The sequence below is a fragment of the Gadus morhua genome, chromosome 8 (assembly GCF_902167405.1).
Source record: "Gadus morhua chromosome 8, gadMor3.0, whole genome shotgun sequence".
In the NCBI taxonomy this organism is placed as follows: domain Eukaryota; kingdom Metazoa; phylum Chordata; class Actinopteri; order Gadiformes; family Gadidae; genus Gadus; species Gadus morhua.
The window spans coordinates 21,516,511-21,536,352 of NC_044055.1; the positions used below are offsets into that span (position 1 = coordinate 21,516,511).

General features: G+C 44.9%; 2 protein-coding genes across 2 annotated transcripts; one reads left to right on the plus strand and one right to left on the minus strand.

Moving 5' to 3' along the window:
- The first annotated feature begins 257 nt into the window (after positions 1–257).
- On the plus strand, positions 258–12,304 carry dipk1aa (divergent protein kinase domain 1Aa). The gene is made up of 6 exons (XM_030363544.1): positions 258–613; positions 4,155–4,289; positions 4,505–4,612; positions 4,799–4,975; positions 10,148–10,279; positions 10,632–12,304. The coding sequence occupies exons 1-6, from the start codon at positions 560–562 to the stop codon at positions 11,316–11,318; spliced, it is 1,293 nt and encodes a 430-aa protein (XP_030219404.1). The 5' UTR covers positions 258–559; the 3' UTR covers positions 11,319–12,304.
- A 120-nt stretch (positions 12,305–12,424) lies between these two features.
- rpl5a (ribosomal protein L5a) lies at positions 12,425–16,097 on the minus strand. The gene is made up of 8 exons (XM_030363545.1): positions 15,987–16,097; positions 15,501–15,570; positions 14,869–14,984; positions 14,427–14,561; positions 13,964–14,166; positions 13,124–13,301; positions 12,736–12,824; positions 12,425–12,587 (listed from the first exon to the last, which is right to left on the minus strand). The coding sequence occupies exons 1-8, from the start codon at positions 15,987–15,989 to the stop codon at positions 12,485–12,487; spliced, it is 897 nt and encodes a 298-aa protein (XP_030219405.1). The 5' UTR covers positions 15,990–16,097; the 3' UTR covers positions 12,425–12,484.
- Positions 16,098–19,842: the final 3,745 nt, after the last annotated feature.

Genomic DNA, 19,842 nt, shown 5'->3' on the forward strand with positions numbered 1-19,842 from the left:
TTTACTGTGAAAAGCGAGTAATGAAGACCGCGACAATATAACTATTCAAAATCATGGCCGTTGTCGGCACTATAACGTCATCTATTAATGTGTTTCCCCTACAATAAATAAAAATAATGCTAACAATGGTTAGACATGCAATATCAACTGAAAATACACATGCATTGTTCTTAATAATCTCCTTGAATGATAAACAACACCATGCGTTAGAGTATGCAGCGGACTGTCGGTCACCTTACGCTTGCGCCTGCGCAGTTAATCTCCGCTCGGTGAGAGGTATGTATGCGCCGCTCGGGGATCGGGGCAGCTGCAACACAGAGCCAACCGTGCATAGAGAGTGTCATTCCTCCGCCGTTTCACAGATCAGAAGCGACAAGTCGCTTGGTAGGAGAGTCCAGTCAGAAATGGGTTTGGGTTTCTCCGTCTCTTTTCGTAAACGGGGTTTAGAGACTTCGTCATCGGAGCGAATTAGGAAGCCGCATTGTGAGGTTGCGGTCTGCGCGTGTTGTGGATGGTCTCCCGCAGCCAGGTCCACGTATTGAGATGATCCATTTTTGTGATGGCGAAGGGTCTGTTTCCACGGGCCTGGGTGAAAAAGTCCTTCTACTTTCAGGTAAACGCTGTTTTGTCTACCATTCAACATAGCCAATGTATCAGCGTGAAACTATTATGACAACGATAACGGTAGTGTCATGGTGTCAATTCGGGGTGACAGCTTAGCTGTAGTAGGAAGCATTGCGTTCCGGTAGCACACACTGCTTCGATCACCTGACTGCACTGGTCGCCTTGTTATTATCAAAAGTTGTATGAATGCGGCTTATTTATTCATTATGTTAACAGATGCCTTTGTTAATATAGCTACCACTTGGTGGGCGTTTTAACAATACTGATAACAGATAATAAAGGTATTGAGTTATAGACACCAGGGAATTGTTGCTTTAAAAAACCTCACGATCCATGTTAACCCCAAAGCCTTTGAGTGTCACGTAATCAAAGGTCACGTCGTACATATTTTCTCAGCCATCTCCTTATTAGCTTAGTTTTCTCCCACTCACTTTGGCTGTCAGTCTCCAAGGACTCTTGGTTTGAGCCCCTAATTGAGTCTGAAGTTGCATCACAGGGGAAATAATGCCCTGGTCCACATGCAGAGTGGAGCAGGGCAACAGTCATTGGTCAGGGGTGGCTCCCAGCCAGCAGCTCGTTTACATCTAGTAGCCCAGATAGATTAGCAAGTGTGGACAAAAAGAAAGAATGACTGTGTTTTAATTGCACTCAAAATGTATTTGGATATATTTTGGTTAAAGGAGTAATAACGGTGTGAGCTAGGTTTTAAGTAAATGCCTTTTAGATAGATTGTGCCCTTGCCTAACAAACCCTGACCTGACCACTTTGCAGCACGTGTGTATCATCGAAGTTTAACAAGAGGGTTTTTTATAAATTGTCGCAGACAACGGGTCTGTGGCTTCACCTAGGGGATGCAACAGGCCACTCTTCTCTGGTTGGTTATCCAAGTACGGATTAACAAAATAGAACCCACACACATCGGCATGTACACACACACACGCATGTAAACAAATACACACACATGCGGTCCAGAAGGGGTTTTCTGGCCCAGGGGGACCAACCAATTACAGTAACAGCTCTTGTTAAAGGTCATTTTTCTCTCCTAATGTGATGATGAGTCGAGTCTGTGTTTTTTTTGTCGGCAGTTAGTTGTGCGTTTGTTTGCACGGATGCAGCAGTGTGAGCTCCGATTGAACTGATCAAACTAGTTTATTACAGGAATGTGTTTCGGCTGCATTGGCAAAGACCTCTTCAAAACTCACAAGGACATATTGTTTTGTCTAAAGCTTCGGACACTGAAGTGTGATCCAGGTCATTAAGCAGCAGGTAGAGGTGAGGACTCTAGGCCAGGCTCCTGGCCTGACCTCTGGCGCCTGTACCTCAAGGTTTCCAACAGGTAGGCAGCAGACATGAGGTGGGGGGTTCAACCCTACATGTAATCACACATGCTTTGGCTAAGTCCAAGTTTCTTCAATCAATCTTTTTGTCGTTTTGGAAACTGGTTGGAAAAGTATTGAGTGCTCACCCCAGGGTAGAGTGAGGGAATGAATATCCAGCATTTTCCTACCTGATTACCAGGTTTCCCTCACGCCACCACACCTATCTTTTGATCTGTTTGTGTCTTGCCTCAACACGAAGGCTGTGTGTCATCAGACCCTACTTGACAGGGACACCAACCAACTGTCAGTGTCACGTGTTCCTGTCTGCGGTCAGGCATCAGCGCTGACCATGTTGTGTGATCTTATTGGAGGGTTGGGTGGCTTTGGCTGGCTCTCGTCTTGGATTTATGGATACTTGAGCTTGATCTAGGTTTGAATCTGAGCACTAATGTTATTATAGCAATACCCCATGTTGTCATGCCCGCTGCATAGAACAACACTAAGTTATTGTCCCCTCTGTGCAAGGCATTGGTCCGATTGATACATGTGATCGAATCCAGAATAACTTTGCTCAGGATCAGCTTAGTTGGCATGATGGCTGCTTTGCTGCCACAGCGCAAGAGTTGTTTGATAGCTTGCTGTCAAATATCACCGTTTACCTCAAGACAGCATATTATAGGTTGTGATTGGAGAGTTTAACTGTCATGGCCAGGACGATGTTTTGTACCCCGCTTTTACCCCCTTACTCAAAAGCCTTATACAAAAGAGACAACAGTAACCTACACGGAGCCAGTGTCCAGGACATGTGATGGGAATCCCGTGACATCTTTCCCCTCTGTATCTAATTCAAGATACAAGAACTACATCGTCACATACACATACAGGATTTACAGTGAAATGAAATGGGCAATGGCTATGCGTTTCTGAAACAGTAAAGGTATTAATAATATAAATAAGAAACAGTGAAAAGCAACAAGATGCTGCAATAGATCTGAAGGGATCTGAAAATAGGTAATAAAATACATGTGTCGTCACTATACGAGTGTCTGTGCGTGCGTACGAGTGTACAAGAGTGTGTGGCCGCTTTGTGGGGGGTCCGGTTGGGATCAGTGATCATATTCCTGATGGCTTTGGGAGAGACACTCCCTCTCAGTCTCAGCTTTGCTGCGTGGCTGCGGAGGAGCCTGCCTTTCAGTTGCTGATTTGGTTTGACTGGTTGATGAAATGATTTCCACTGGGGCACTGAGGCCAGGGTCCAGCGTCCAACCAGAACTACTGCCTCTGTGGATTTATTGAGTGGGGCTTCAATCAACGCATCGACCAGTTCCCCACGCTTTGTCCTTCGTTTTCTTCCTAAGACACTCCATACGTTGTGATCGGTCATATGCTTTGTAACCAAGGTAACTTGGTTACCATTAGCTACCGACTAAGGGGTTGATAAGGAAGAATCATTTCCCTGTCAGACTTTCAAAGTGGACAACCCTGTAATGCCTGTAATTTGCATTTGAACAGGATATCACCTCCTGCTCCACAAATGTCTGGGGGGAGATAGATCATATCCCGCGCTTGGAAAGGTGTGTGTGTGTGTGTGTGTGTGTGTGTGTGTGTGTGTGTGTGTGTGTGTGTGTGTGTGTGTGTGTGTGTGTGTGTGTGTGTGTGTGTGTGTGTGTGTGTGTGTGTGTGTGTGTGTGTGTGTGAGACAAGATAGTATAGTTAGACATTGGGATTCAAACGTATTGAATTCCAGTCTACTTAAATTCAATCATAATACCATACCATGTCTTCTGATTGAATTTCAATATTAAATTCCAAAGCGACTAGCAGACTTAGGATGTCTTTAGATGTATGCCATTAAGGAGCAGGAAGGGTTTGTGGTATCAGGCTCAAGGGGGCCTCCAAGTAGACTGTTGTCATGGGATTCAAACTTAATGAAATTCAATCAAAATAACTGGTAAGGTCAAAAGACTTGGTAAGGTCTTTTGATTGAATTTCAATAAATTGTAATCCCAATGTCAACAGTCTACTTGTAGTCACCTTGAGCCAGAAACCACGAACCACCAACCCTGCCATCTCATCGATGACATCTAAAGACCTCCTAAACCTGTAATCCGCTCTTGTTGAACCTGTGGGGCATGCTACTTTTTCCTTTCAATGTTTGAATGTGAAATCATCTGAAGGTGTTCATTGTTGTTGTCTCTCCCTTGGGCTCAGGCTCGCATCTCCTTTGTGCGGGTGAAGTACCTGTTCCTGAGCTGGCTGGCGGTGCTGGTGGGGAGCTGGGTGCTGTACGGACAGTACTCCACCTACACAGAGCTCTGCAGGGGGCACGAGTGCAAGACGGCCATCGTGAGTCAAATGTCTTCTCCTTCTTCTTTTGTCCTTCACAACTCCTCCTTCCTGTTGTCTTTCATCCCCCATTTATCTTCTTGGTGGGCTTCAGCTCCATTTTTTGATTTGTGGAACGTTTTGTTGAGGATAAAATCCTTGTCTGCTTACTATTTATCCTTCTCTTGTTGTTTCAATCAGTCTTATTAATGTGTGTGTGTGTTTGTGTGTCTCAGTGTGATAAATACAAGAGGGGTATGATTGACGGCTCCGCCTGCAGCAGTCTGTGTGATAAGGAAACACTCTCTATGGGAAGATGCCTCTCCACGCTCCCTAACAACCAGGTGAGGCGCTCGCTCGGCACATTCTGTACAAAAGGAGGTTTTATACTTTTTGGTCTGTAAAATAAGTGTTATATACACACACACACACACACACACACACACACACACACACACACACACACACACACTAGTAGAGCGAGCCCTTCTCTGCGAGGGGGCGCCTGACCTCTGGCTCCTGGTCTCCAGGTGTACACGGGGAGCTGGGGGGACCTGGAAGGCATCATCCGCTGCCGGCTGGGCGACGCGGGGCCCTACGAGCTGGGGGAGGAGCCTGAGCCGCGCAGGGAGGCGCCCGTGTTTGACACGCCCACAAGGGGCACGTCGGTGGAGAAGTTCAGGGAGATGGTGTCCAACCACCTCAAGGTGAGGCCGGCTGTCCCCAGGGTAGCGACGAGGTGTCATACATGTGCTCTGTTGGAGCCCATGAGGTGGAGCTGAGAGGTGCAGTAGAGTGCAGCAGTAGCTCAGGAGGTAGAGCGGGTTGGCTGGTAACCTGAAGGTTGTTGGTTCGGTTCCCGGCTCCTCCTAGCTGAGTGTCGAGGTGTCCTTGAGCAAGGCACGAGCTGGCTGTCGCCTTGCATGGTTGACTCCGTCGTCGGTGTGTGAATGTGTGCGTGAATGGTGAATGTGAGGCAATATTGTAAAGCGCTTTGAGTGGCCAATGGTTAGAAAAGCGCTATATAAATGCAGTCCATTTTAGGCAAGGCAAGGCAAGGCAACTTTATTTATATAGCACTTTTCATACACAAGGCAGACTCAAAGTGCTTCACATATAAACATTGTCATACAATAAAATAAAATAATAGATGAGTAAAAGAAAAACATATGCAAAGAAATGGGTAAAATAGAAAGTTAAAAAGGCATTTTAGTATTAAAATAGAAAATAAAGGCAAAGTTAAAAAAGCTTTTTAGAAAGTGCAATGTATTTAAGATTTAGCAGAAAGCTATAGCAAACATTAAAGTCTTCAGTCTTGTTTTAAAGGTGCTCAGAGTTGGGGCAAGTCTCCTCTGGGAGTTTATTCCAGCTATTTGTTGCATAGTAACTAAATCCTGCTTTCCCATGTTTTGTGTTTACTCTGGGGATAATTAACAGATTGGTCTCAGAGGATCTTAGTGGTCTAGAAGGCTGATGTAGTGGAAGCATATCAGTTAAATATTTTGGGCCTAAACCATGTAGGGATTTATAGGTTAGCAACATGATTTTAAAATCAATTCTCTGACCTACAGGAAGCCAATGTAACGATTTCAGAATTGGTGTAATATGATCAGATTTTTTGGTCTTTGTTAGAACTCTAGCAGCAGCATTCTGAACAAGCTGAAGCTTCCTCAGAGTTTGTTTTGGGAGACCTGTAAGGAGACCATTGCAGTAATCAAACTTACTAGTGATAAAGGCATGTACAAGTTTTTGTAAGTCTTCGGTGGACATGAGCCCTCTAAGTCTTGCTACATTTTTAAGGTGATAATATGCCGATTTTGTAACTGATTTGATGTGACTGTCGAAATGTAAATCTGAATCCATGATAACCCCTAGATTTCTGGCTTTGATTGAGGTTTTCAGGGACAGAGAGTGAAGGTGTTGGGTTACTTTAAGCCTTTCTGTTTTTGAACCAAATACAATTATCTCTGTTTTGTCCTCATTTAGTTGAAGGAAATTTCAGCACATCCATTCTTTCACTTGCTCAATGCACTAGAACAGCAGATCTATGGGCCGTTAGTCATTTGATGATAGCGATACATAGATTTGCGTGTCATCAGCATAGCTATGATGGTCAATATTGTTATTTTGCATGATTTGCCCTAGTGGGAGCATGTAGATGTTGAATAAAGAGGGTCCTAAGATCGAACCTTGTGGGACTCCACATGACACGTTGGTTGATTCTGATACAAAGTCGCCAATGGAAACCAAGTAGTTCCTATTTTGTAGGTAGGACCTGAACCAATTTAAGACGGTGCCTGAAAGCCCCACCCAGTTTTCTAACCTGTCCAGAAGTAATGTATGGTCTACAGTGTCGAATGCAGCACTGAGGTCAAGTAGCATTAGTATTGAGGTTTTGCCAGAGTCTGTGTTAAGACGGATGTCGTTTACAACTTTAATAAGGGCGGTTTCAGTGCTGTGCAGGGGTCGAAATCCTGATTGGAAGGTGTCATAGCAACCAGTTGATGCCAGGAAGTGATTAAGTTGCTGGAGGACAACTTTCTCAATGATTTTGCTTAGGCCTAAAAAAAAAATTTGTTTGGTTCCGGTTTCCGACCGACCCTGTCAATTTATGTGCGACCCAAATTATTTTATGAGCTTTATAAAAAAAAAAAAAAAAAAAAAAAAAAAAAAATTTTTTTTGATGCAAACTTTAATTACGTTTTGGTACAGCATCTCTTCATTCTGTACAAGGTTGAGCGAATTTTCTCGTTTTTAAATGAAAACAACCTACCTATCATTCGCTGCCGCTGGAAAAAATAAAATAAAAAAATAAAATAAATTCCCTACCTACCCATGACCTCAACTGACAACCAACAGGAACCAAACTTTTTTTTTTTTTAGGCCTTATGAAGGGTAGATTTGATATTGATCTGTAGTCGTTAATAATAGAGGCATCTAGGCTCCGCTTTTTTAAAAGGGGTTTAATAACTGCAGTTTTCAAAGCTTTTGGGAAATTGCCTGACTGGAGAGAGTTGTTAACTATCTGCAATATGTCTACTGCTAGGCAGTCGAAAACATTCTTAAAGAGGTTGGTAGGTATAGTATCAAGGCAACAGGTTGATGGCTTTAGTTGTGTCACAGTTTCCACAAGATTTTGAGAGTCTATAACATTAAAGCATGCCATCCTTGCCACGTTATTTTTACCTGAACAGGGTGGTAGTCCAACATTTTTGTTTGAAGTGGAGATATTGATGGCGCGTCTGATACCTTCAATTTTATCAGTATAAAAAGCTGCAAACTCATTGCATTTCTGCGTGAAATGGAGATCAGGTGTAATTTGTGTTGGGGGTTGGTCAGTCTGTCAACAGTTGCAAATAGGGTTTTTGCATTATTAGTGTTGGTTTTAATGATATTGGAGAAAAATATTTCTCTAGCATTTTTTAAGTCTAAATTGTAGGCTCGGAGGCTCTCTTTATAGATATCATGGTGAATATGAAGTTTTGTTTTACGCCAGATGCGTTCAACCTTCCTGCATTCTTTTTTCTGTGCTGTTACAGAAGCAGCTTTTCTCCAGGGTGCCTTTTGCTTTCCAGAAATCGTTTTAACCTTATAAGGTGCAATGACATCTATGACTTTCAAAATTTTCAAATTAAAGTTTTCTACAAAATCATCAGCAGAACATGGGTTTAGAGGTGGTAGCAAGGAAATGGCCTTTTTAAAAAGTACATTAGAATCTTCATTGATATACCGTTTTTTGACTGTTTGATTTTGTCTGTATGTCGGGAATAAAATATATGTTAAAGAAAACACAAAAGTGGTCAGACAAGGAAGGATCAGTCACAGAGAGATCAGAAACATTGAGGCCCTTTGTGATAACCAGGTCTAGAGTGTGCCCCTTACAATGAGTAGCCTCTTTCACATGTTGAGACAGTTCAAATGTGTCCAAAATGGTAAAAGGTTTTTTTGCACACTTGTCATTCAAATCAGCAGTATGAAAATTGAAGTCACCAGTTATAACTAGACAGCCAAATTCTGTGGAGATGCTAGACAATAATTCTGTGAAGTCATCGAAAAATTTTGCAGAATATGTGGGAGGCCTGTAAATAATTAATAGGAGAACTCTGGGGGAGCATTTCAATACAGCTCTAAGGTATTCGAACGATGGAAAATCACCAAATAACATCTGTTTCCCCTGAAATACATTTTTAAATATAGCAGCAACCCCTCCACCTCTCTTTCCAGATCTACATGCATCAAAAAAGTTATAGTTGGGAGGAGCTGTCTCTATCAGAACGGTTGCACTGTTAATTTGTTCCCGCCATGTTTCAGTTAAAAACATAAAATCCAGTTTAGAAGTGGTAATAAAATCATTAACTAAAAATGATTTGTTATTAAGAGACCTCACATTAAGTAGAGCCATCCTGATGGTGTTGTTGATGGGCTTTAAGGTTGTTTTTTGGTTTGGAGGCAATAGATATGAGATTTGTGAGGTTAGCAGTGTGTCTAAGATTCCCTTTGTTTACTCTCTTAGTGGTTACAGCATGAATGCGAAAGTTGCCCTGCTTTGACGTAGGCAACCTTGGGTTCAGCAGATTATGTGAAACTTCCTTTATACTGTGTCTACGGCTGAACCCTTTTTTGTCTCAATAATACTCAGGACTACTATCAGTACGGGGGGGGGCTGGGGCGCCATCCTCTTGGGTGTTATCAGCCTGTGGCCATGACGTGGCGATGCTATCATTGACACAGATGCAAGTTTGATGCCAACATATTCCAGTTTCTTAAATTCGGCTTGAAAATCGCAAAGGGAGGAGACATTGGGGCTGGAGTTGTTGTTGGGGCTATGGGAGAGATGAGGCTGGAGGTCATCGTCGATGGGGGAATGCAGAAGAGGGGGGTGGCCGTTCCTCGCCAAATCAGCATCAGCGATGGGGGAAGGCACAGTGTTGATGGCGTCGGGCGGGCTGTTGTCTCTCTTCAAGGTCTGTGGGCTGTGTGGGGGAGGCTGTAGTCTCGCTTCTTCTCAACCTGTGCTCTGACTGTGGCCTGTGCGTCAGACCATGGAGATTTGTGGGAAAGCGAGAAGAGAAGATTGTCCCTCTACAGTTTTGAGCCTAACCTGTTTGGGTGTAGGACATCTGCTCTGAAAAGAGCAGATGGCCTACAATTTTAGAGTTGTAGTGTGAAAGAGGGAGAGAACCGCTGAGAGCAAGAAGTTGAAACTCAGCGACCAAAGTTAATGTCCCGTCCCTCCCCACGTTCTCCCTCATTGAGTGTGGTTCCGTTCACGCCCCTGTGTTTGACACGCAAGATAGATCCCTTAGCCAATCCTGGTCGAGATGCCCTGATTGGTCTGAAATAGTGAAAGATATATATATATATACATATATACATATAGACATATAGAGTGCTATAGCATGCCACAGTATTCATAGTGATCTTTTTTGCTTTAAGGTATTTGGGTTAACCTAAATAGTGCAAAGGTAAATGTGACCAGGCCTCCCATGTTAACATAATGACGCTTGAACCTTTAGACTGAGGTGAACTGAACAGTTGACATATACTAATCAGCCTGTGGGCTGGACAAGAGGATGTCATAAAAACATCCTACCTAGTATATCATGCAATGGAACTAATTTAACCGATGGATTCGATCCAGGGTGGAAAATTTAATCACCGCACTTCTATCCAGCATTAAGGCCTATTCCTAATGGCCGTTGCACCATCCGGTGGAAACCCATGGAAATACTAGAAGTCTAGACAACATTGTTTCAACCGATAGCTTAATCATTAGAAATGGTTTTCTCTGAAGCTGCTTATTAACTCAGCCCTCTCTCTCTCTCTCTCTCTCACACACAATCTCTCTTTCACACTCTCCCTCTCACTCTCTCTTTCAGTCCAAGCTAGGGGACCAGGCCAACCTCGCTAGCCTGGTCAGTCAAATCCTCTTTGTCGCCGATGGCAACAAGGACGGCAGGGTGTCCCTGCCCGAAGCCCGATCCACTTGGGCTCTCCTCCAGATGGACGAGGTATGAGAAGGCCTTCACCGAATACAAATCCGATTGACATGGAAATCCTTTGTACTTGTTAATGGCCCCAGGTAAATTATCCATGAACAGACATTCACCATTTTATAATGGCCATTATAAAATCGACCCTAAAATGACATCACATGTGGGAGTGTCCACGATAGGAAGGCTTATCAATCCATCATAATTCATAATTCACTCCCATATGTCACTATGGGGTAGGATAAACATCCTAATGGCTGATCAACATCGTACCCGGTGTTAAAATGGATGCCTTTTAAGCAGGCAGCTATAAACTAAAGTGCTGTCTCATCCATCTCCTCTGCTGTGGTGCGTCTGGTGGACGTGGCAGGTGCTGCTGGGCCTGCTGCTCCAGGACCACGGCCACACCCCTCGGCTGCTGGGCTTCTGCGGGGACCTGTACATGACCGAGGTGGTCCCCTACGGGCCCCTGTACGGCCTGGCCCTCCCCTGGCCGCTGGTGTCCTGGGTGCCGGGCGGCGTGCAGAGGAGCATGGACCAGTGGTTCACGCCCTCCTGGCCCCGCAAGGCCAAGATCTCCATGGGGCTCCTGGAGCTGGTGGAGGACCTCTTCCACGGCACTTACGGCAGCTTCCTCATCTGCGACCTGGCCGCCGCCCACTTCGGCTACACCGAGCGCCACGAGCTGCGGCTCACCGACACGCGCGCCGTGGTCGCCGAGGACGAGTTCCGCCGCGCCATGCGCTCGCGCCGCTGCGAGACGGACGCCGACTGCGTGTACGGCGTGGACTGCCGCACGTCCTGCGACGCGGCGCTGAGGCGCTGCCGCGAGGAGGCCGAGCGGCCCAACCTGGCCAAGGCGTGCGGCACGCTGAAGGACTACCTGTTGCGGGGGGCGCCGGCGGGGCTGGGCGAGGAGCTGGAGAGGCAGCTGTACGCCTGCATGGCGCTGGGGGGGGACCCGGCCGGTGGCCAGATGAACATGGAGCACTCGCTAATCCTCAACAACCTCAAGGCGCTGCTGTGGAGGCAGATCTCCCACACCAAGGACTCGTGATCGGGGCCCGGCCGCGCCTCACGGCCCAGGGGTCCTGGGAGGGCCCCAGCCGGACACTTGTTGTTGGGGCCCTTTTCTCTACAGCGACGGTAAATCGACACGGCTGGAACAACCCTCAATTTAATTCACCCGAGATCTGCTTTCAGAATGGCTCCTCATAAAGCGGATCCATGCTGGTGTGTGGGAGCCAATAGGGAGGATGCTGCTGTGACAGGAGCCAATAGGGAGGATGCTGCTGTGACAGGAGCCAATAGGGAGGATGCTGCTGTGATAGAGGAGCCAATAGGGAGGATGCTGCTGTGATAGAGGAGCCAATAGCGGATAGCCGACAAACTGTCCTATTTTATGTTCCACGACGTCGGATCACTACAATTGCACACATCATAAATGCTGATGGACATTATATATAAACATATTTGACAAGAATGTTGTCGCGTAGGCTAGTTTAGCTCATCCGAGAGCAGTTAATGTTATAGGTTAAAGGCGTCAACTACATGGGCCTTATGTGACTGGCCCTGTTCCATTAAGTGAAGAGGAGACCCAATGAGCTTCAAAAGAGATCGATAGCAGTGTTCTGTACAGCAGTCGAATACTGTGCAGGCACTTCTGGTCATACATTTTTGATGGCAATCTTTAAATGCCTTAATTTCACCCTAGGTCGAGTTCTAGACTTGTGATTTGGGTTTCACTCATTTAGTGCCATAAAACAATTCTTAAAACGCTGAATGTTTACCTCGTCAAACTTAAGGAAATGGCAAACTTTTGGAATCTAGTCCATTATCTGAATGCTGACGTGAAAACAAATCCTCTGCTGAAAGAAGCTGTCATGAATTGAAATGTTATCATAAATGTATTGTCATATCACTTTGAGTGAAAGAATGCATTGTCTGTAGTCATTGATGTCGTTGCTGTATGGATATGCAAGTTCTTTTTTGAAGTTGAAAACCAGCATGATTTTGCACAATAAAAACATACCACTAAATATATATTTTTCCCCTGATCTTTCTTGCCTTTATATTAGGTCGATTTTATACCCAGACAAGTCTATCCCGATGAAACAAACGGTTTCAAAATCTGTTTAACAGTTGGACGACAGGACCCAGCAGGAGTTTGTAATAAATTTATTTGTGTGCGAGTTAGAGGCCGTGGAGGCAGGGGGCCCAGGTCTAACCGTCCCCTGCCTCTTGTTCTTGCGCTCGAAGGAAGCTGGCCTTTTTCTGGGCGACGCGGTCCTTCCTCTGTGCCAGAGACAACTTGGCGCGGTTCCACCTGCGGGGGGCAAAGAGGCCATTAGCATTCTGCCCGTCAACGGGAGGACCACCGCCACCGTTATTCACTGGTTCAGTACAATATACCGCTATGAGCCGGGCCTCAAATAGTGGGGATAAATATCATGGTGATATCAAAGGACACTGACCTCTTCTTCTTGACGTCTTTTTTGGGTTTCTTTACGTGAATTGGACTTGCTCTGATGCCGGCGTGTGCTTTTTTGTACATTTCTTCTACCTAGAAATTAAGAAAAAAATAAATAAAAGACTGGTTAGGCAGTGAAAGAAAACAGCAACCTGAGAAAAGACATCTCTCTTTCTCTGCTTCTCTCAGCCCCGTCTTGAAAGGACAGTAAGCATCAGCTAGTGCAAATGAAGGACCAACTACATTTTGCTCAGCATAACGTTAACATCATCAAGAAGCAGAGAGCTTAAAACAATTTACAAGATTATTACAATAGCCGGCAGATTTAAGATGCCATTTCGATCCAAAACCTAAGTGAAGCATCCATCATAAACGCGTCTTTCATGGCTTACTGTGTCTGGCGCGACTCCGTTCTTGATGAACCTGGAGAACTGCTTCTTGTAGGCGTCTTCGTCCTCCTCCATCAGGTAGGTCATGTAGTTGGACACGTTCATACCCATGATGTGTTTCCGGTGCAAATCTGCGTTGAACTCTTTGCTCTCCACATCATAACCAGGGAACCGTTTTAGACTGAAATACACAAACAAGACCCCCAAAAGTTTAGTTTGAGACACTAAAAATCGATACACTCCATAACTAACCCCTTTCCACTAACAATAAAATGTATCCTTGTATTAATTTGTCTAGTATCACCTAATTAAATGAGCGAGATTAGTGATAATACATCAACACTCCTACAGTACTGTTCTTTTAGTTCATCCTGCTTCTCTCAGCCCCGTCTTGAAAGGACAGTAAGCATCAGCTAGTGCAAATGAAGGACCAACTACATTTTGCTCAGCTTAACGTTAACATCATCAAGAAGCAGAGAACGACCCGTGACGGGCTATGTTGCTATGTAACGCATGTACGGGCTTAGGACTGTTTTAGAGAACGTCCTAAAACAGGTTGCTTGAGGAGGCACTGCTACCGCACTGAATTGCCAACTTAAGTAACCAAAAGCTTCTCAGGATTGTTTATAGGAGCAGCATGCATCGCACGTGCAACACCATCCCTCAAATCCGACATGGGTCACTTTTGTGTACGGGTTTTTAGTCCCCCCCCCCCCTCCCAACCCTTTGAATTTCTCATTGACAGGCGATTCTGTATTGTGTGCCACATAGCTTGGCTCTTCCAATGTTCACATCGGACACGAGTGGTGAAACGGTGACGCTGGGGCCCTTCTCTTCACGTACCTGTGAGGAATAGCAAGCCCTCCGTCCACCGCCCCCTTCAGCGCTCCGAACACCTTGTTGCCCGTGGTGGTCCTGGCCAGGCCGGCATCCAGGTAGCAGGTGAAGGCCCCCGGCTGTCCGTCCACGCTCTCCACGTTGAACTCGTCGCCCGTCACCTCCACCTGCCCGTCGTACACTTGGTCCAGCCCAAACTTGCTGAGGAGCTAGTGAGGATCAGACAAAAAATAGTAAGGGTTTAAGCGGGCATATAACAAGACCCAACTTCAAACGATACATCTATGAGTAACAAAATCCACGCCAATATTGGCAATAGCAGCCATTGAAAATACACAACACTATAACCACTATTCAACCATTAAAAACTGCCTTGATCAGCAACAGTCGACCGATGAGGCATCGGCCAGTTTAAATGCATATTGCTGGTGTCAGCACCAAAGCACTCTAAAGCAATTGTGTCTCTTACCCGGCGAGCCAGCAGCAGGCCAGTGCAGTAGGCCGCGGCATAGTTAGTCAGGCCGACGGTGATGCCATATTTGGGCAGCTCATGGGAGTAGGCTGCAGCCACTATGTGGTCTCCCTCGATCTTTGCATAAGCAATCTGCAACAGATGGGAGTGGAGAGAATGAAAGACTTGAGAACATGTAGATCATACAAAACAGCAACTTGAGAGAAGTCTCTCTCTGCTTCTCTCAGCCCCGTCTTGAAAGGACAGTAAGCATCAGCTAGTGCAAATGAAGGACCAACTACATTTTGCTCAGCATAACGTTAACATCATCAAGAAGCAGAGAACTTAAAACCATCCATTTCTTTATGACGGTAGTCATCAGACCAGGCCACATCATATCTCCTCCATTCGTTATCAACGTTTATTAGCGTGGTGGTTTTCTCTTTCTCTGATAATTTACCTGGCAACAAATGTCCCTGTTGGAGAAGCGGACGATCATGCGGTACTTAGGCGTGTTGTATTTGTTCTTGTCTTGGATGACCAAACGTTTGCGGGCAAAGAAATCAGTCTTTCCCTCTGTGAGATTAAAAGAGGGAAAACAAATATATCAGGTTAATATTCCTGATTTAAAATTCAGTTCAGATTGCAGACACAAATACTGTTTATACTATTGCACAAGGTAGTCCTACGGTAGTTATTATTTTGTTCATCCTGCTTCTCTCAGCCCCGTCTTGAAAGGACAGTAAGCATCAGCTAGTGCAAATGAAGGACCAACTACATTTTGCTCAGCATAACGTTAACATCATCAAGAAGCAGAGAACCGTCCTGTGACGGGCCATGTTGTTAGGTATACGCATGGTAAACGTATGCATGTGCTTTGGACTGCGTTTGAGAATATCCGGAAAAAATGGTTGCTAGAAAGGGCTTGCAATAACTTCCGCATTGAATTGCCAAATAAAGTAACCAAATGGTTTTTTTTACAAATACGATCACATATTTCAAGCTGGTTATATCTCCAGGCAAAGACAACCAGTTCTACCCTCTCCCTGCTCAATGTTTAGCACAGGCTAGTAGGCCTGAGGGGCAGCTTACCTCTCCTCCTCCTGAATTTGACTTGGTACCTCTTGAAGTAGGCCTTGTTCTTTACCACTTTGACAAAACCCTGTAGTCGTAGAAACAGGACGGGTTAGCATGCATTCTGCACATGTTCTGTCTATAACTCACATTCATACAAGACAAGCATAGTGTGGTCAATTCGAAAATCGCGACAAGAATTACAATTCTATCCAGGATATCAACTGGTTATGAATAGCCCACTGTTATCTAGCCGTAACTAGTTATCACTGTCCTGCATTGTAGGTCACAACAGCTGGGAGAAGGCCACTAGTCGTGCCAGGAGCCGTAGCGCCACGCTGGAAGCTGGAGGACGGCATTTTGCCGAACCGGCTAAAAAATACCGTCCCCACATCCAACACCATCTGACCATCTACTAAATATAAACATTTGTCTAACAGCCATAACTATATTCGAAAATGGTAACAAGTGTTAATCTGGATCATATTTGAATAATAAACATACCATTTTGAGGGTATTTGTTCTCTCCTTCTTTGGGACGCGGGGATGTGTACTCGGAAATACGATATGTTTCGTGACGTGTACAACCGCGACGGAAGTGGGTCAGGTAGCGGTACTTATCAACAGCGCCCTCTGTTGGACCGGGTGAGCATAGGACAGGATCACCAATAGGGGGCAGCAATGCATTTAAAACAAAGAACTTCAGAAGTATTTAAATTTGAACAAAAAATGAGTCAGAGGGGCTTATATTATTAATTATGTGCCAACCAATTTTGGGTAGGCAGTAAAACGACTGTAAGGTCAGGCAGTGTGGCGTATCTTATCCTAATTTCGAACATGCAGAAGAATTAAAAAGCATAGGTCACGTGACGCCTGCTCTCACAAAAATAAGTCTACCAGTGAAAGAGAGATTGTAAAAATATAACTAAATGTAGGCTACATACTGTACATAGTTACAATTCAAAGTCATAAAAATATTATTTAATTGTATTTAGGGCAATCCAAATATTACATTTAATAGCCATGTAACGCCATCAGCATATCGAACCAGTCTTGACATTGAGCACAGAAATGAGTAAGACGCTTAAACCCTTTACCGGAATCTTCTATTCTCATACAACACTGATGCGATAACACTCTAAGAAACACTTTCTACGGTCATTCCTAAATGACGATGACCGTAACTCACAGGGGGCACGGAGGTCAACAGGATGTGTTCAGATTTATTACAACTTGACAAACATCCCAGTCAACTTGTGTGTGTTTAAGTGGTTGGAATCACGGAACGGCCACTGTAGAAAGCAATAAACCACACACAAAATATCAACACATAGGTGGGTAGAGATTACAGTTTCACTTCAGAAGAAGCTGTCCTTATGCATCAACGTCAATTAAATACATTTGTAACTACTTTATCACCGTGGAAGTGGAAATATTAAAGAAAATATTACTATTGTATCTTGAAGGGAAGGCTTTTATCCCTTGCAACGGACGGTACAGTCCATTGGGAAACATGTGATTGAGGAGCAGGCAGGCGCTCAGCCCCGGGCTAAAGGACCCACAGGGAGACCTCAGACATCGGGGTTCAACCACCAACCCTTCAGCTGGACCTACCTGCTCAGGAGGATGGAGATTCCTTTCTTTTATTTGACCGCATTGATACAGCGCTTTTCTCCCGAGTAGCCACTCAAAGGTCCTTACAATATTGCCTAACATGCACCCACATTCATGCACACATTCACACACCGACGGCGGAGTCAACCAAGCAACGCGACAGCCAGCCCATCAGGACCAGTCAGGGTGCGGTGTCTTGCTCAGGGACAACTCGACACTCAGCTAGGAGGAGCCGGGGATCGAACTTGCAACCCTCCAGTTTCCAGCCAACCTGTTCTTCCTCCTGGCCACATGCCCTCCCAGTTGATCTTATAAACATGTCATGTTAATGAAGAGGCTAGTCGGTAGCACACATCTCTCTAAAGGTTTAATGAAAGTGGAATAGGATCAAATGTTAGTGCAATGAAGAAAGATTACATTCAAATAGGCCTCAATAAATCCTCTAAAACAAGCAGTCCACTGCCTGTTAAGATATGGTGTGAAAATAACAAACAGATTCCTTGAAATGATAAACCACAGAAGTTGAGCAAATCTTCTCAGCGCACGCAGATCAGATTATATACAAGGGGAAGCAGTGTCTTCTGCTTTTCTGTAAAAAAACTGTACAGACACCATTCTCAAGTCATACTATGTATGCGTTGTGGCATCAGATAGGAAATTCAAAGTCACTCGTCTGTACGAAAGCTCTATATGCAGCCTCTGGGTCATTGGGTAGAAGTGATTTCACAATGAGGAAAATCAAGATGTCTTGTCATCCCTCCACAGCCTTCGTTGTACGTTTAAAACCGTCGGACTGGATTCCAAAATTACATCAAACTTCAAATCCTGCTTTTCACACCCAAGAACATTGCCTCACTCAATCCTCTCCTCTGTTATTTTTCTTCGGAAAGACCTGGACATTGGCGGTGGAGTAATATTTTTTCACATATAGAGGACCTTTGGCGTCAGGATGGAGAAGGGAGGTTTACTGTGTTTGACTCCGAGCTGTATGATTCAGGGTTGGACCCACAACGTTCACAGCCCACCTGTGAGCTTCCTACAGCCGACCCTAGATCACATATATCCTGTGGATTCACAAGTTTCTCTGGATAAAGGGGACTCAAAAAGTCAAAGTCTAATAAGACTTCCATGCATTGATAAAGACAATCTGAGGCCCGTTCCGCCAGGGAGTGCATGACGACCCTGGTCAAGGTCCGATCTGAGGATAAGAAGACCGCCGAGAAGCAGAAGTGCCGAAGAGGGTGATGAGATGCAGTGGCTTCTTTGTGAAAGCAACCATATATTATTTTCCCATGTGATCAGATGTTTCACACGCGTGTTGCCTTCTCAGACAGACAGAATAGCACCACAGATTTCAGCACAAAGGGACTCTGTTTCATGAGGTTGAGGATAGCCTCCCCCTTCTGCTGTTTCTTCACATCATTTGAAATGTTTTAGTGTCCAACTGAATTGAAACACATGTAAGTCATGATGTGTGATTTAGGCGTGTTCTGCTTTTAATGCTGACAATAGCACACGCACATGCACACAAACACACACGCGCACACACCCGCACACACACACACACACACACACACACACACACGCACGCGCACACACGCACACACACACACACACACACACACACACACACACACACACACACACACACACACACACACACACACACACACACACACACTTTGCGCTGACTTTTAGATCACTTGTAGCATATACTGAGCAGCAAGTGGGAAAAACCTCATGGTCCTGACCTCTGACCTCTGTAACAGCACTCTCCACAATGACCAGGAAGCAGCGAGCAGGTTTCCCCTCTTCCGCAGACCTCCGTTTCTGGAGGTTCACTCTTAGTATTGGAGAGGGAATTTACAACCACCAATACGCGGATGGCTAAACACAGGGGGCCCCGTTGATCTCAGTGATGGATGAGGCCCTTCAGCTGAGTTGATTTGTGGACTGTTTACAACGCAGTGTTAAAGATCTGTTGCGTGTTGTGTTCACATCTTTGTTGCTGTTTTTTTGTTATGCTTTTTCTTATAGCTGATGCTGTTGAAAACATGCTTGACAACGTATTTCTAAAGGGGTTGAGTGGAGTAGCCTACCAGTGAGCAGGCCTTCTAGTGACTCATTCTGGTATACAGCATGAATCATAAGCAGCGAGCATATTACTTATTACATAACCAGTACACACATCTTTGTGTCGCGATCACATTTCTTATCGGCCGGTCATCAATCAGAAATGTGTCTCAAACGCGTGAAAACATGACGGTAAGGAGAAAAAAAGAAACAAAGAGAAAGAAACTGCCTTGTGGTCAAGAGTGGCAGTTAATCACTCTGTGTGTTCACACACTCAGTCACTATCTGGCGGCTGCAGTCCAGCCGAGGCGTAGAGACGGCTGCGAGCATACAGACGTAGAGGAAGCAGGACTGAATCTGTATGCAGATTCAGAAATATGAGGGAGGGGGCCAGGGGAGGAATCTGAGGAGGAGTCCGACTTTTAAAGTGTGGTCAGAGGACTGGCGGCAGAGGAAACTGTGAAGGAGTGAGATAGCACGATCTGTTGCCTTGTTGTTTTTATTCTGATGTCACAAGGGGTTCAACGGTAGAAGTAATGATGTGGCAAGTTTACCACTGGGCGACATGAACATTACATGACATAGAGGAGATTAAAATCAATATTATCAAACCAAATGTCAGGTTTCTGGAAAGAAAATGAATGCTTATTGTAAACATCAAACATGGTTCTTT